General features: G+C 38.7%; 1 protein-coding gene and 1 long non-coding RNA gene across 2 annotated transcripts in view; one reads left to right on the forward strand and one right to left on the reverse strand.

Annotated features, from left to right (window-relative positions):
• The first annotated feature begins 1,534 nt into the window (after positions 1–1,534).
• On the forward strand, positions 1,535–2,149 carry LOC139145572 (uncharacterized). The gene is made up of 3 exons (XR_011554959.1): positions 1,535–1,632; positions 1,747–1,877; positions 2,002–2,149. It is a non-coding gene; the product is annotated as an uncharacterized lncRNA (long non-coding RNA).
• A 6,878-nt stretch (positions 2,150–9,027) lies between these two features.
• Positions 9,028–15,352, reverse strand: part of LOC139145571 (uncharacterized) — a 29,337-nt gene continuing 23,012 nt past the window's right edge. The window contains exons 35-43 of the mRNA XM_070716804.1: positions 15,036–15,149; positions 14,262–14,409; positions 13,854–14,005; positions 13,516–13,607; positions 12,192–13,292; positions 11,830–12,002; positions 11,385–11,703; positions 11,186–11,266; positions 9,028–10,898 (exon numbers count right to left, since the gene is read on the reverse strand). Coding sequence (XP_070572905.1) covers positions 10,857–10,898; positions 11,186–11,266; positions 11,385–11,703; positions 11,830–12,002; positions 12,192–13,292; positions 13,516–13,607; positions 13,854–14,005; positions 14,262–14,409; positions 15,036–15,149 — 2,222 coding nt within the window. The 3' untranslated portion in view covers positions 9,028–10,856. The remainder of the gene's footprint in view (positions 10,899–11,185; positions 11,267–11,384; positions 11,704–11,829; positions 12,003–12,191; positions 13,293–13,515; positions 13,608–13,853; positions 14,006–14,261; positions 14,410–15,035; positions 15,150–15,352) is intronic.

Below are 15,352 nucleotides of genomic sequence, written 5' to 3' on the forward strand. Positions count from 1 at the left end.
GTATGTATGTATGTATGTATGTATGTATGTATGTATGTATGTATGTATGTACGCCTGTATGTATGTATGTATGTTGCAAAAACTGAAAATTGCTAGAGATTCCATGTGTGCAGATGTGTCGTGAGTTGCTGATCAAAATTTGTTAAAATAAATGTGTGAGCCGCAGAAATATACAAATAATCATAGAAGAAGAAAAAAATTGTAAAAACTTGAAGTATTGGCCTGATTCCTCATATATTTGGTATATTTCTATTTCTATTACTGAAATCACCATGAAATTTGAGTATGTAAGTTTTTGCTCATTTCTCTCAAAGTAAAATACGAAAAATGTTCTTTGTCGCTGCTCTTCAGAGAGCTTTGAATCTCATTTTTCAGATTCATGGGATTTACTTTATTCCTGTATGTTCAAACAAAAAATTAATTTGAATATGGTATTGTGTAGCTCATTCCTTAGTTTTGGTTGAACATTCTATCGACAGGAAGTGATCAGTATGAGCAGATCAAGGTTTTCGACGTAATTGACTACAGAGATACAGACTTAATTGGTGATGCTTTTCAAGATGTCAATTTTACAGCTTCAACTTGTGCTTTATCGGCGAGATGGAGAATATTGAACAATGGTAAGAAATGGAGATGGCGATGATGATGATGATGATGATGATGATGATGATTACGGATGAATAGAGTGCATGACTTCGCTGTAACTTAGTATAGGCTCGATGAACAATAACATACACATGCCTTAAATTTGTTTGTGATACAATCAAATATCGCTGTATGTCGGCACTCACTTTCTTATAGAACAGTTTCTTCTAGGACCATTACACATATCTCTAATCCAACATAATTAATCCATGATTCTTGTCACAAGCAAAATGCATGAATACTTCCTGTGTGTAGATGGGTTAAAAAGTCTATTGTTTTCAGCCCAATGTCTAATTTTACTACGCAATTGTTTTCCATGCGATGATGAACCACAATTTATAACTGAAACATATATATTTAATCGTCACACAGCGAATATTGAGTTTAAAGTTTGGCGATAGAATGTCTACGTAATCACAATAAATTCTACATGTGTTCGCATATTAACAATACTGCCATCAGTTGCCAATGATGAAACACCATTGGGACTGTGCTATCATTTTTGACAAAAATTGTAATTATTCCATTTCGATAACTAATACAACTATTAACTATATCCATATGACACAATTCAGCCAGGCAAATAAATGCGAAAAGGAGGTAAATGTTCGTGTGCTTAGGATTTAGTTTATACATGTTACAAACCCGTCACACATTCACCCAATCACCCTATAAACAAGTCAACAATCATCATTGACAACAACGGGCTTTGGGAATTCGTGGTTGTGTAAAGGTTAAAGTGCCAATGACTAAAAGGATGATTTTAAAAAGCAAACGATGAGATAAAGTTTCATAGATAATATCACATTACATAGCATATGTATATGACAGTATAATCACCCTTTGTAGGTATATCAATTCAACGTTATGAGTGGAGTGTTGGAAGCAAAGGCGCGGCGCCGGGAACAGGATTGTTAGATCCAACGCTTGACAGAATATGGCACGAGGCCGGTCTTGACACCCTTGCTGTATTTACCATTAAAGGAAGTAAGTCAGCTATATTTTTTCTACCGATGCTTACTTTTCTTTGGCTCCTTGAATGAATATTTATGCAAAAGACAAAGGTAGACATATATCAACGCGCATATCCTTGCATTTCAGTATCTCTGAATACGAAATTGGAGTATGTTTTCTACGTCAAAGCATGGTATGACGATATGAGGTACGCCATATTTACATCTGACGGAATAAAATCGGACACCACTCCGCCAGCGATATCAACGTCTCGTAAGGTACAAGTTGGATATTTCTTTAGAACAGTACTTTGCAAATTTATGAATTCGTTGATCTTATTTGGTGTTTTACCCTAACTATGTATACTTTATCTTCTTACTCGCGTGTTCTGACCATCGATAGGTTAAAGATGTACTCGACCTCGACAAACTGGTTGATGTCGACTTTTCGACATCACAAACATACATCGGAATATCATGGAGAAACGTCTTCTCAGATAAGGATTCTGATATCAGAGAATTCTCAGTGTCAATCGGAACACATGTTGGAGGTACGTGCAGTTGAATGACCTTAGTAACATGTTTAGTTTTGCTTACATCTGAATTTAACATAGACATTGCGTGAAGACGTTCTTTGTTCACATTTATTAAGCGGGCGCATTTCATGTTAAATCTTACCATCATTCTGTATTCCAGGTGAAGATGTCATATCTTACAGTACAAATACGCAGCAACCAGATGAATACAAAGTGATGTTGACCGGGTTAAATCTTCAGCCAGGATTCAAGTACTACTCCAACGTCAAGGCTGTAAATAATGCTGGACTAATATCGATTGCATCATCTGATGGATTCATGGTGAGAATATAATAGCTTTTTCATTGAGTGTATTTTCGAACTTGTCGAAATGGTTTCGTCGATTAAGACTACAAACATGTATCTAAGTCATGGTTTTGAGTGCAGTTATGCGCAAGCGCAATTGCATTGAAGTTATTCCGTTGATAATGAGAAAACTTGTTACTTTTCCAGATTGATACAGTGCCGCCAGAGGTCGGCGTGGTGCACGACGGTCTCGGAATTCACGATTCAGGGTATCAAAACTCGAGCAATATTGTAGCTGCGTCGTGGCATGGTTTCTCTGACTTGCAGTCATCAATTCATCATTACATATGGTGTGTTGGTACCACGCCCGGAGCAGAAGACATTCTTGCTTGCAATGACGTTGGCCTTTATCTGTCAAAGGCGATATCGATGGAGCAAAGCCTTGTTGCAGGTGATGAATGTCTATATACCGTTTTCAAATGTGTTCTCCGCACTAGTTTGATGACTGTGCTGTGATTGAAAAAAGGGAAAAGTGCAGTCGCAGCTACTTGCACTTTGTGTGCTTTTTGAAATATTTACCAATTCGATTAGCATTTTATTATAGTAATATTAAAAAGGCCGAAATGAAAATCAATATTTGATGCGACCGTGTACTTACGCAGGTTCTTCAAAACGCTGTGATAGACCATATAGAATAGTTCAATGTTATAATGAAACCTCAACAGTGTAGGGAGTAATTTTGTTGTCCGAATCTTTTCTTTGTTAACCTTTGATTTAAAATTAACATTGAGAAATATTTCTGAACTACAGGTCAAAGTTACTTCTCGAAGGTCACGGCTGTCGACGCTGCCGGCCTTCCGTCCAAACCGGCCTTTTCAAACGGTATCACCGTGGATACGACAGCCCCGGAGGCGGTAGAAAGCATCGTCAAGGGCACGAACTTGATCGGTAATCCTTCATTTGAAGAATTTGAGACACACGATGGGCACATTGTCAACGAGATAGATTGCAATGATCCAGAAATAATCATCTGTCTGCCGACAGCGTGGCAGGTGCAAGGAACGGGACATGTTTTCACTGGTTCCGGAGCTAATGCAAACTCAGGTCATGCCTTTATGAATATCTATGGTAGCGTGTCACAGACTGTCATAACCACAGCTGGCAGAAAATACAGAATTTCCTTTTACGCGAGTCATTTGCCCGGGTCGACCACTTCACTTCTCTCGCAAGAGGGATATATTCGCTTTCCGGGTGTACAACGAGTCTTCAAATTGTTCCAAAGAAGTGTCAGGACTCAGAGTCAGTTGGACTGGTACGAGCATGTCTATTACTTCACAGCTCCAGCAGCGTTATCAGACATTACTATTGGCTCCTTCGGAGACAAAAATGGTAAGCTATATTTTTTCTCGTTTTGAATATCACCAATTTGGAACTAATGCAAATAAACCAAATCAGATACACTAAAACTGAGAAGATGCATTTGCTTTATTTAATTTGTAAAATGTCAGATTTATGTACCGATATTTTTACTGTTTCCATAACTTCTTCAAATGTTAGATATTCACGTACACTTAGCTATGACCTCTTCTTCTGTTTGTGTTAATGTTTTGCTAGCATTGATCATTTTTAGGCAAATGACTATAACACATGTTAGAGGCATGATTGGCAGAATTTCAATCACAACTTATCGCTTGAATTGCGCTAAGTGTTCGTTTGCTGTAATGGCCAGTATTATAATCGATTATTATATTTGCGAAATTATAATTCAAATTATAGCATTCAGTCACTGTCATAAATTCACATTTACCGTATACACATTGTATTGTTATCACGTCAACGAAACCGACATTACCAGTAGCAGCTATTTAATATACACAATCTGCATATAAAAATGTAAAACGTTATTTACAAGTGCACTATATGTCGACCGGCCAAGCTAAAATCATTTTCATTCCCATTTCCTTTCAGGTATTTCACTAGATGACGTACATCTTTTTCTCCTGCAATCAAACTCTAAACAAGAGAGTATCGAATCACCTGATCCCATCCATGTGCATCTGCGTACAGATGGCAAGGAATTTTCTCTGCATGCAAGCTGGACTATAACTGACCCAGAAAGTCCGATAGTAGACTACATGATCGCAATTGGTACTGTTAAAGGTAATAGACCAGAACTGCGTACTACACATACATGTGTGATCGCTCGTCCAGTTCGTTTAACTTCAATGCGATCATTGAAAAATAAGCTCTTCAGACTGTAAAGAGTACAACAACGATAACACGAAAAAACATTGAAAAAGTATAACCTTGTAATTGGGGCCGATAATTACGACTATCCTACGAAATCATTTTTCCGATTTGAAATTTTTAAAACATTTTCTTGCTCATAAAATGTGTACACCTTAAAAAATAAGCGCAGGTAAATATTAATGTTGTGCTTTCACATATTACCTCCTATATTCATACCCATTTCATGTAGGAGGGATACAGTTACAAGAATTTCGATCTGTTGGTCGGTCGTCTCAAGTATTGTTAAATAACCTTTCATTGACGCATGGTTTACCAGTTTACGTCACCGTAGTTGCAAAGAATGCCGCCGATCTGACTGCAGTGTTCTACTCTGAACCAATCATGGTTGACATCACACCTCCAGACATTTGCTGTATCGGGGTGAGTAGGTTCAGCTTCATGACAAGTTTAGTGTAAGGTCGTCACTTCGATCTGTGGCAACACATCATGGAGCATTATGCTATTAATGGATAGAGTGTGAAACATTACAGTATACACATATTGACTGGCCATGAGGGCAACAGCATACGTCTGTACTCGGTGGGACTGTGAGTCACCCCATTAACAGACTGTTTCCCGAGGCCGAAGGCCAAGGGAAACAGTCTGTTTTTTGGGGGGTGACTCACAGGCCCGAGGGGTTAAAGACGTATGCTGTTGCCCTCATGGCCAGTCAATATGTGTTTTATAACACACCTCATCCGCAGTCATGCATAAGAACGTACCATACACAAAACTTGTCGCATGTACTTATACGTTGGAGTGGTTCGGCAAGAAAAAGTTTTTCCCGACAGGATCGCAATACTTCTGCAAAACATTCAATGCACCTTTGATTATCGTTTTCATCCATTTCGAGTCCTTGTTTGAAACCAGAGCATTCAGTTCTTCTTCAGAAAGTAGGATAAACCTAGAAATTTCTCGACTATCGTTTTGATCGGCCGCAGACGACATCTTTGTTTACATTCCGGTTCGCGCATGCGTCAATGTCGGCATCATTTTTTCGGAACTGATGCCTGGCAGGCAACAGTTCCAACAAATGCTGTCTGATGACGTCGTTTACGTGGATCAGCACAAATAAAACGCATCCCACGTGACTATCAATTGGCGAATAAGTATACATACTGCGGATGAGGTGTGTTATAGTCTAAAATGTTGCACAGTTGTCATGTGAAACTGGACCGGTATAATATTTCAGGAGTTAAAGAGTATTATAACACCCCTCATCCGCAGTCTGTGTTATAATTCGCCAATTGATAGTCACGTGGGATGCGTTCTTTTGGTGCTGATCCACGTAAACGATGTCATCGGGAATCATTTGTCGGAACTGTTGCTTGCCAGGCATCAGTTCCGAAAAATGATGCCCGCTGACGTCAAAAAACCATTGGCGCATGCGCGAACTGAAATGTAAACAAAGGTGTCTTCTGCGGACGAGCGAAACGATAGTCGAGAAATTTCTCGGTTTATCCGACTTTCTGAAGAAGAACTGAATGCTCTGGTTTCCAACAAGGACTCGAAACGAACGGAAACGATAATCAAAGGTGCATTGAACGTTTTGCAGAAGTATTGCGACCCTGTCGGGAAAACGGGTTTTTTTGCCGAACAACTTCAACATATTAGGCCTACATCCAACACATTAGGCCTACATCATTCATGCGACAAGTTTTGTGTATATTACGTTCTCATGCATGGCTACGGATGAGGTGTGTTATAAAACACATATTGACTGGCCATGCGGGCAACAGCATAGCGTCTTTAACCCCTCGGGCCTGTGAGTCAGCCCCAAAAACAGACTGTTTCCCTCGGCCTACGGCCTCGGGAAAGAGTCTGTTTTTTTGGTTACTCACAGTCCCTCGGGGTACAGACGTATGCCGTTGCCCTCATGGCCAGTCAATATGTGTATAATATTTCAACAATTTCACTTATTTAAGTCGAGTATGCTTTACCATATCTGCGTGTGCATATCTTAAATAGGATGGTCCTAATGAAGATGAAGACCTCACTCACCAAACATTGTCTGTGATCTCAGTGCATTGGAGGGTTAGTGACCAAGAGAGTGGAATTGAATATTGTGAATGGGCTGTAGGTAAGATCGATATGGACAAATATTCATCCTCTGTTGATGCTTACATTTTAACGATTTTGCTTGACTAACTTTTTGTAGATTCTTCTCTCAGTATTCGATGCATACTGTTTAGTGATAATTATTCATCTTTTACGACCGGTGATTCACCGGTTTACGGACCCGTTGGCGACACTAGAAGTGGCAGAAGATGGATGAAAATTACCCGCCAAAATCATCATTGTCAGTGTCTACATTTTAATAACATGATTATGTGCAGTTACTTTATTTCCCTTAAACGTCTTCGGAACCTACTCCACGAACTCCATTTTCCTCTATGCAAGAACTTTGCCAACAACTGAAATCTGCGTTTGCCACCCTAACAACCAACCTACGTCTGACGTCAGAAGAAGCTGAATGTGGAACGTTGTAAATCGGAATAATTATTACCAAACTGGATATATATATATATATATATATATATATATATATATATATATATATATATATATATATATATATATATATATATATATATATATATATATTATATATATATATATTCATATCAGTATTTAATTTTGTTCTCTTTCATGGTTGATAGGAAGAGCACCATCGTCTTCACCCTATCTCCCTTCACGAGAACAGCAACCTTGTATTCTGCTTCAGTAGATCTTGAAAATCACCTACATCATGCAGAGACAGTGTACTGCACTGTGCGATGTAAAAACTTCGCAGGGCTTGTTACTGAGATTGTGTCCAGTGGAGTCACCATCGTCAAGGAGGCACCTCACTCCCGTGATGCAACGCTTCGTGTCGTCATTTCCTCCCCAACCGTGTACGATGCGCGGGATAATCATCAAAAAGAAGTTAGTAGTATCAGCATTGCATGGGATGGATTTTCCGATTTGTCCGGTATATCCAACTTCGAGGTGAGATTTACAATGATCTGTGTTTTTGAATTAATGAAAACTGCTCGCAAAAAATATCTTATTTACAATGTACTTTCGTATATAACAAATTATTAAGGGTCAAAAAATGTAACCTTTATTTCTTTCTTTTTTTAAAAATTATTTTCTCATTTGCGTCTATTCCTTTTCTAGTGTAATTTGATGTCCGACAAAGGGCAGACGCTAGAGGGTTCGAGGACAGTCGGAGAAAGAGGTGAAAACACTGCGGTGTTGAAGGGTCTTTCCTTGAATTCCTATGAAACCTATCAAATACAGTTACTGGCCGTTAACTATGGCGGGTTTAAGAGTGACCCCGTCATATCGAATGTCACCATAGAGACGTGTCCGCCATATCTCACAGGTAAATTATAGAGAAAGGAATACTGTAACATTGAAGTAGAGAAGCAATGCTAGTAGATACATCAAAGCGATTGGTGCTATGATGTTTGATGGATTGACAATGGACTATGCTGAGCAGATATTATCAATAATGTGGTGTTCATCTAAACAGTGTTTTAGCCTCGGTTTTATACCTTGCAAACTATTTCCGCTTACATAGCTATTGATAGCATTGTAGCTAACGCAGCTTATTGATTTTTTATCATTCATCAGGTCATGACGTCAACCACGTCTGGTTAAGCGACAACACAGTACATTTAGACTGGACCGAACTGTTCATCAGCAACTCGTCTCTCACCTATGAGCTGTCAATCAGTTCGGTACCTGGAGGAAGTAATGTTCTTAAATGGTTTGAAACTCGCGCCTCGGATTATCTCTTGACTGGTGTGGATCCGTCGTTGAAATACTACCTTACAATAGTTGCTGCGAACGAGGCTGGCCTCTTTGAAAGCTACAACACAGAATTTTGGTATTCATAAAGTTCTTTGCAATCTTCATAGTGGCAGGAGCTGAACAATGTTTTGCAAGTTGCTAACTCAAAGAACTAGATTTCCGATCAAATCCGATAAAACGTAACTGGTATAGTAATTTCTCATCGTTTTCGCGCTTACTTGTTTTTAAACTTGAGACAGAAATATATACTCGGCGAATACTTGCTTCTCCAACTGAACGTCTGTTGCCATTAAAACGGTATACCGTGAGCGCTTGTTGATATGCAGGGCGTTAATGTATTTAAGCCAGCATAGTGTTATCAAAATGTTCATATACTTCTCAAATTTTGAATATTATTTTATCTTACGAGGATGGCTATATTCGGACTTTGATATTCTTTCGGTTAAGATTTACCAGAACCCCTATAGCCTCGGACAATCCTGAGGAACATTCTTTCAAATATAATTACGGTGATACCTATTAACATTTTATTAAAGCAATTTGATTATTTAATGCGTTTTTAGTGTAAGCAATGTATCATAACATCTAAGATTTCTTATTTACATAACTCCAATATGGCCATCATACCACTTCTCCTTCACTTGACCAATAAATGACTATTCTGTTCAAACAAGAGCATTAGAACTATTTTTTCAGCGTACAATTCAGTGGTGTCAAGGATATGATTTACTTAAACTTTAATGAAGTTTTGCAGAAGATACAAAATACCAAAATGCACAAAAATGGATATGGATTCTGTGCAAACTTAATGTTGATGATCTATTTACGAGAGTAATTTAGGAGACAAGGTAACATGTTATAATAACTATTTATGATCATTTTTATGCTTTTAGTTTAGGCAATGTTTTTAAATATATCTTACAGTAGTAAAACGATTTCTCATTTTCATGAGGCCAATATGTCCACCGTGTCACTTCCATTTTTCTTTAAGCGACTAGTAAAAATTTCAAGACCTTACCGTTTCTGAGAAGATGATTTTAAGTGATTAAATTTATATTTTTCCATTACTAATTATGCAAAAATGCCTGTATCTCAGGAACTATACATAGGCTACAGGTTTGGCTCATGGTTCATATGAGCCAGTATAAGACCAATTTATTTTGACAAATGATTCATGATCTTGAATGTTCTTGGACATGCTTTATACATAATGGCTCCCACTCAAGACTGTCGTACGAAATGACTTGCACTTTGGCATATGTGTAAAACTTAAACACCTAATTTAACATTTTTGTTACCATGCTGACTTGCCGACTGGTCATATGATCTAGGGATCATCTTCGATTGAAACCTTTAAATCAATCTCATTTGCATGAAAGTAATCAATCAAAATTCGATTAACAGTATTTGTAGACCATAGGGCAAGGCTCCTTCATGGCAAATTTCAAGGGCATGTGTCAATTGAACAATTCCAGGTATGCCAATTCAAATGGACCCTCACACCATACTGCAATTCATTAATTATGCATATATCCAATTCTTGGCTTGACAATACACCTAGAGGTCTGATTTTGGTACACAGGCATGAGTAGAGGAGGGATGTCTTTTGACAAAATGTCATGTGACCTCGACAACCTTTGTCCTCACATATGCATATCTGCCTATAAATCAGTAACCACAAATGTTATACCCGTCATATTCGGTATGATGGGGACCTTATGGCGATATATCCTGTACCTCGTTAATTATGCTCATACCTAATAATGGGCTAGCCAATAGAACTAGACGTCTGATTTTTGGTACACACAAATAACTATTGGAAGAGTTTTTTGACAAAATGTCACATGATCTCGATGACCTTTGACCTCAATATGCATATATACCTATAAATCAGTACTCACAAGTGCTATAGCATTTATCAAATTATAAAAAAGTCAACAAACATCTAGACACAATTGCAAAGACAGCTAAAAAGTCAAATTTTGAAAACATTACAGTTATCATCAATGAAATTGTTATTCATGTCGACTAATTTACATTCAGGTTATGTAATGTCGACACGTTTCTTTATTTATCTGTCAAGTTCAAAGTGAAGTGCGGCATTTGAATAGGTAAACCGGTGTTTGTTCTAATTATAGCGGAAATCTATAGGGTTAAAGAAAGTGTTCAGGACAGATCACCTAAGCGGGCTACTCTCTAGAATGGCAAATATATGCAAACACCACAATCAATAAAAATTTTCTGTTAACTATGAATTACTCAATGGTAACAATATTCTTGCAAAACTACTAAAAGTGAGGTTACATATCGGCAAATCAAAGCTTAGGCCTCTGTTTCAAGATCTTCAGTGTTAAGGTTGTTCATCATTGCCAGCAAGTGCCCATGCAGTTCTCTGAAAGATAAAATGACAATTTTGGTATTATGTGATATTCGTTGGATATTTTACTTTCATATTGATGACACAGAAATTACGCCAGTTTTGAAGTTGCGCGCAATAGCGGCTTGCAGTGAGTGGCTTGCAGTGAGAGACATTCAGTTCCGTCTTCCGGCAATTGAATCCTAGTAGAGAATGTATGAAGTCATTTCAGCGTTGTAATTACCAACTACATTTAAAAAACCTGCTTATCGCAAGCTTTGTAGAAATGATCATGGAGAGACAACAGTAAAGTGTTAACATACCGGCGCGAATGGTCTGTTGACGAATCCAAATCGTTCAAGTGTAATGGGAGCTACTTCAAGCTTCTCTCCTTGATGAGGTATCTGGAAGTCATGACCATAAAAAACAATCTTTCATGAAGTGAACTTCAGTAAACTTATTGGAATAGTTAGATGAGCAAATAATAGGAAATACTTTTAATATCAAGACCAGATCTCTTACCATATTGTTATTGTTTGTGCCAGTAGCCACCATGGCACTCTCCTCCACCTTGCCATCATTCTTGTCAACTTGTGTCTCCTCTTTGGAATGTGTTGCTTCCAGGAAGATCGTCTCAACTATCTCTTCCTCTTCCTCTTCAAGTTCACAATTATCCTCTTGAGCATTAGACACGATCGTGGTGTCTTCAGTTTCGAGTTCTCGTCGATCTTCATGTATACTTTGTTGTTCGTCTTGAGCGGGAGACGGAGATCTTGTGGTCAAATTCTTCATTTCCGTTTCGCCCAAAACTAGGTGACATGTTGTCTCGATTGGTTCAGGTCTGCAGTATTAAGTGAAACGGAGGAAAGACATTTTCGAAGAATTTTATGGAATAGGTTAGGATTACTAGAATCCTTTTCTTAAGAGAAAAAAATCAGAAAAGACAGAGAGAGTACCAAGTGCTTACGCAACAACCGTCATCTTTTTCTTCTTTTGGTGAAGTCTGCGACATCCAATGATTGTAAGTGCGATGAGGATGATAACAACAAATACAACGCCAATCAAAGCAGTGTACGAAGCTGGTGTTGCCCCGCTACATGGCCAGTTGACATTTTCACAATGACAAGAATGAGCTTCTCCCTACAAAGGAAAGTTAAAAATTCAAAATTTTTTTCAGTAATTTACGGACGTTTCTAAACAAAATAATCTTACACATGAATGAAAGCCAGCCTGTTACATTTTTTGGTACTGAAGTCTAGCATGTCGCCTTGTTAAATTTGAAAATCGGTTACTGTGGAATAACTATTAGAGGAGAATAACGGATCTTACCAGATCGACACATGTGTAGTTGTAAGGGCATGGATTTGAATAACACAAGCTAAGTTCAGTCTCACACAGTGTTCCAGTAAAACCTGGAGGGCAGCTGCACGAATACCCGTCGAATCCACTTGTTCTCTCTGTGCTGGAGCAATCTGGATCATGCTCTGCTCCGGTGCATATTCCATCATTCATACATGGGTTGACAAGGACAAACACGTCAATCATGGCAACCTGAGAATATGCACCGTCTTGATCGACCGCATTGATTTTGAACGAGTCTTTACCAGTGAAGTCAACGAAAGGCGTGTACTCTAAGGCGCTAAAAACCCAAGCCAGTCTGTCTCGATGATGAGGAATCACGAGTCCGCAAGGAAACACGACTATTGGTACGTCGGGTGTTTGGACAGAGAGGTGTTCGTCGGTTATGTTCATTGGACCACTGCAGTCACCATCAATGAAGGTAACTTGGGTGTGCTGCGATCCAATTACAAGTTCACCATGTTCTGGGGGATCAAAGGTTAATGCAAGCACGTCAGATGTGTCGGGATCAAATGCTCCAACAACAGCTTCAAGTCCAAGGTAGAAGTCATCATCAGCATGACGCTGTTCAGCTGTCGTTGTTGTTGGCGCGTTGTGATCGTTGTTGAGAACACTTCTGTGATTGACAGAAAACAGCAGTTCCGGATTGTCATTAACTCCCCTTATATCCATCTCAATGGTTGAGACTGTCGAGAGTTCTTCAAAGTCGTCATCTCTGTCTTCTCGTGCAATAACTGTAACATAGTCGACGCCGTAACAATCTAGACACGGCCTGTACGTGAACTCACCATCAGCGGACACTTTCACACTCTCAGCAGAATGCGGTGATGCTGGATCGAGATGAAACGTTATGACGTCATCATCCGCATCAAAGGCCGTAAGTTGATATCTTAGAGTGCCTCCATCTTCCCACATCCATAGATTAGAGGCTGAGGTAAACACAGGAGGAGAATTGCTGAACGGTCCTATGATCGCCAATGTAAATTCAGTGGGACCAGAAAAGAATCCTTGGTTGACATCTTTCCGTCGTCGCCCTGTGTATGACTCACTTACGCTCGTTGTTGCACACACCTGAACGAAATATTGAAGCAGTATGTTATGTTATGTCATGTTATGTTATGTTATGTTATGTTATGTTATGTTATGTTATGTTATGTTATGGTATGGTATGGTATGGTATGGTATGGTATGGTATGATATGGTACTAGGTTTAAAATCAGCTGTCACATAAATAATTATAACGACCGGTGATTTTGAACAAAATATTACGAAAGGAGATTCTTACGGTATTTACCTGTACCGTCAACAGATTGTTTTCTTGGTCGTGTTTGTATTCTCCGAAACTTTCCGAGCAAGTATGGCTTACATCTTTCCATTGATGCATCTCTATAGCAGAAAACAGAGAAATTTTAGTATCAGTCTGGTATCGAACCCCTATGTCTCGTGAAAGTTAACGTTGACGGTTAAAATGTACAGTGTTCAGTATCAAAATCGCTTTAAAGTTTGATAAATTTGCCATCTGAAAATTGTAATTAATTGTCTACCAATATCTAGGTGCATGGTACGAGTTCTAATGCTGACATTTTTATTTCGGTTTGAGAAATATCAAGAACAATACTACACCGGACCTACCGCTATCCCAGTACAAAATCGCCGGCTCCGTTTCGCTGCTGTCGCTGGCAAATGAAGACGAATCATATCCAACAGATAACTCGAAGGGTTCTGTTAACGGCGTGCCACCAATAGTTGTGACGTAAAATGTTGGTCCAATGATACTGCGAATTCTGTGTAATTAAATTGTGATGATTGCGATACATTTGGTAAATGCGTACATTAACTGGGATACATTGATAAAATTCTTAAAAAAATGTTATGTCACATTAACTTTTTAAGGAGACAAAATAGATTTCTTCGGCAGCTGAAACGTAATCGAAGTCTTTAGGAATCGCCAAATCATAATGGAACATTCACGATGGTAAAGTGCAGGAGTGTTCAGCGTACCGAATTCTCTGTACACCAAGCCATGAATATTTAGCATACCTTCTGTGCAGATACCTGTCTGTGTCAGCCATCGTTGTTTCGGGGTCAACTATGTACGGTGTGAAACTAGTTGACGCGTCAGATACATACTCATCAGTGACGTCATCATGATTCAGCAAGCCGACAATCACGTTCTCTCCCGTTTCCCCTGATCAATAAAATATTTGTTGTCATGGTCAGACGTTTCTTCGACTTATCTATCTATATAGCATGCTATTTTGAGTTCGTTGAAAATTCACAATCACGTTTAGCTTACTCTAATGCTACGAGTTTTCTTCTTTTTCTCGCAACGGAATGGAGAGAATGTGTACGTCAAAAGGTGAAGTGTAGTGTGGCAAGATAAAAGAATTGTCACAGATAGCGCGACTGCTAGAACTGTAATGTTTAACTTCTATTATCAATCTTATCTCCATTATTATGGTTCTCCGCCTAAGATGTGGAAACCTAACATTTCGATGGAGGTGGGCCTGGAATTTAGATAAGGTCAGGGGTACCATTTGTTTTTGCAAAGGTATTTGGAGGCGAAATAAAGACATTTATATGACATCATTTGTGGTTTGAAGGCAAAAAATCAATCTATTTCAAACATTTGACCACGTGGGCTTTGGCAAGGAGGAAGCATGAAACTGTGGACCAAACAACATCTGTTTCATATAACGATCAAACCAGTAATTTTGAAGCGTAATTGTGCCATCACACGTATAACATTTCTATTATTCGTATATTGGTCCGTAATTAGGAGTACATTTGGATGCGAAAATAAAAAGCATTCACCATTTTCCTTAAAACCTGCCGATTTGACCGAGTCACCGTGTTGATGAAGAGTTTTCACACCACCCTTGTCGATTTGTAAACCATCTTCTGCTTTTAACAGATGATCTTCCGCTCCTTCAAAAGTAGAAATAAAACAGGGGGAATTAAACAGATTTTCGATCGGATTGGAACCCACAACGTACAGCATCTGGTAACCTAGCAAAGGCATCGCAATCAAAACCACTCGGCCAAATCCCCACTCTTTTAATTAGTCAATAACCTAGCTTAGTAGTGTCTCTGTAGTAAATTTCAATTACATGTGCAGCATACGAAAACAC

This window comes from Ptychodera flava, chromosome 12 (genome assembly GCF_041260155.1).
Source record: "Ptychodera flava strain L36383 chromosome 12, AS_Pfla_20210202, whole genome shotgun sequence".
Lineage (NCBI taxonomy): Eukaryota > Metazoa > Hemichordata > Enteropneusta > Ptychoderidae > Ptychodera > Ptychodera flava.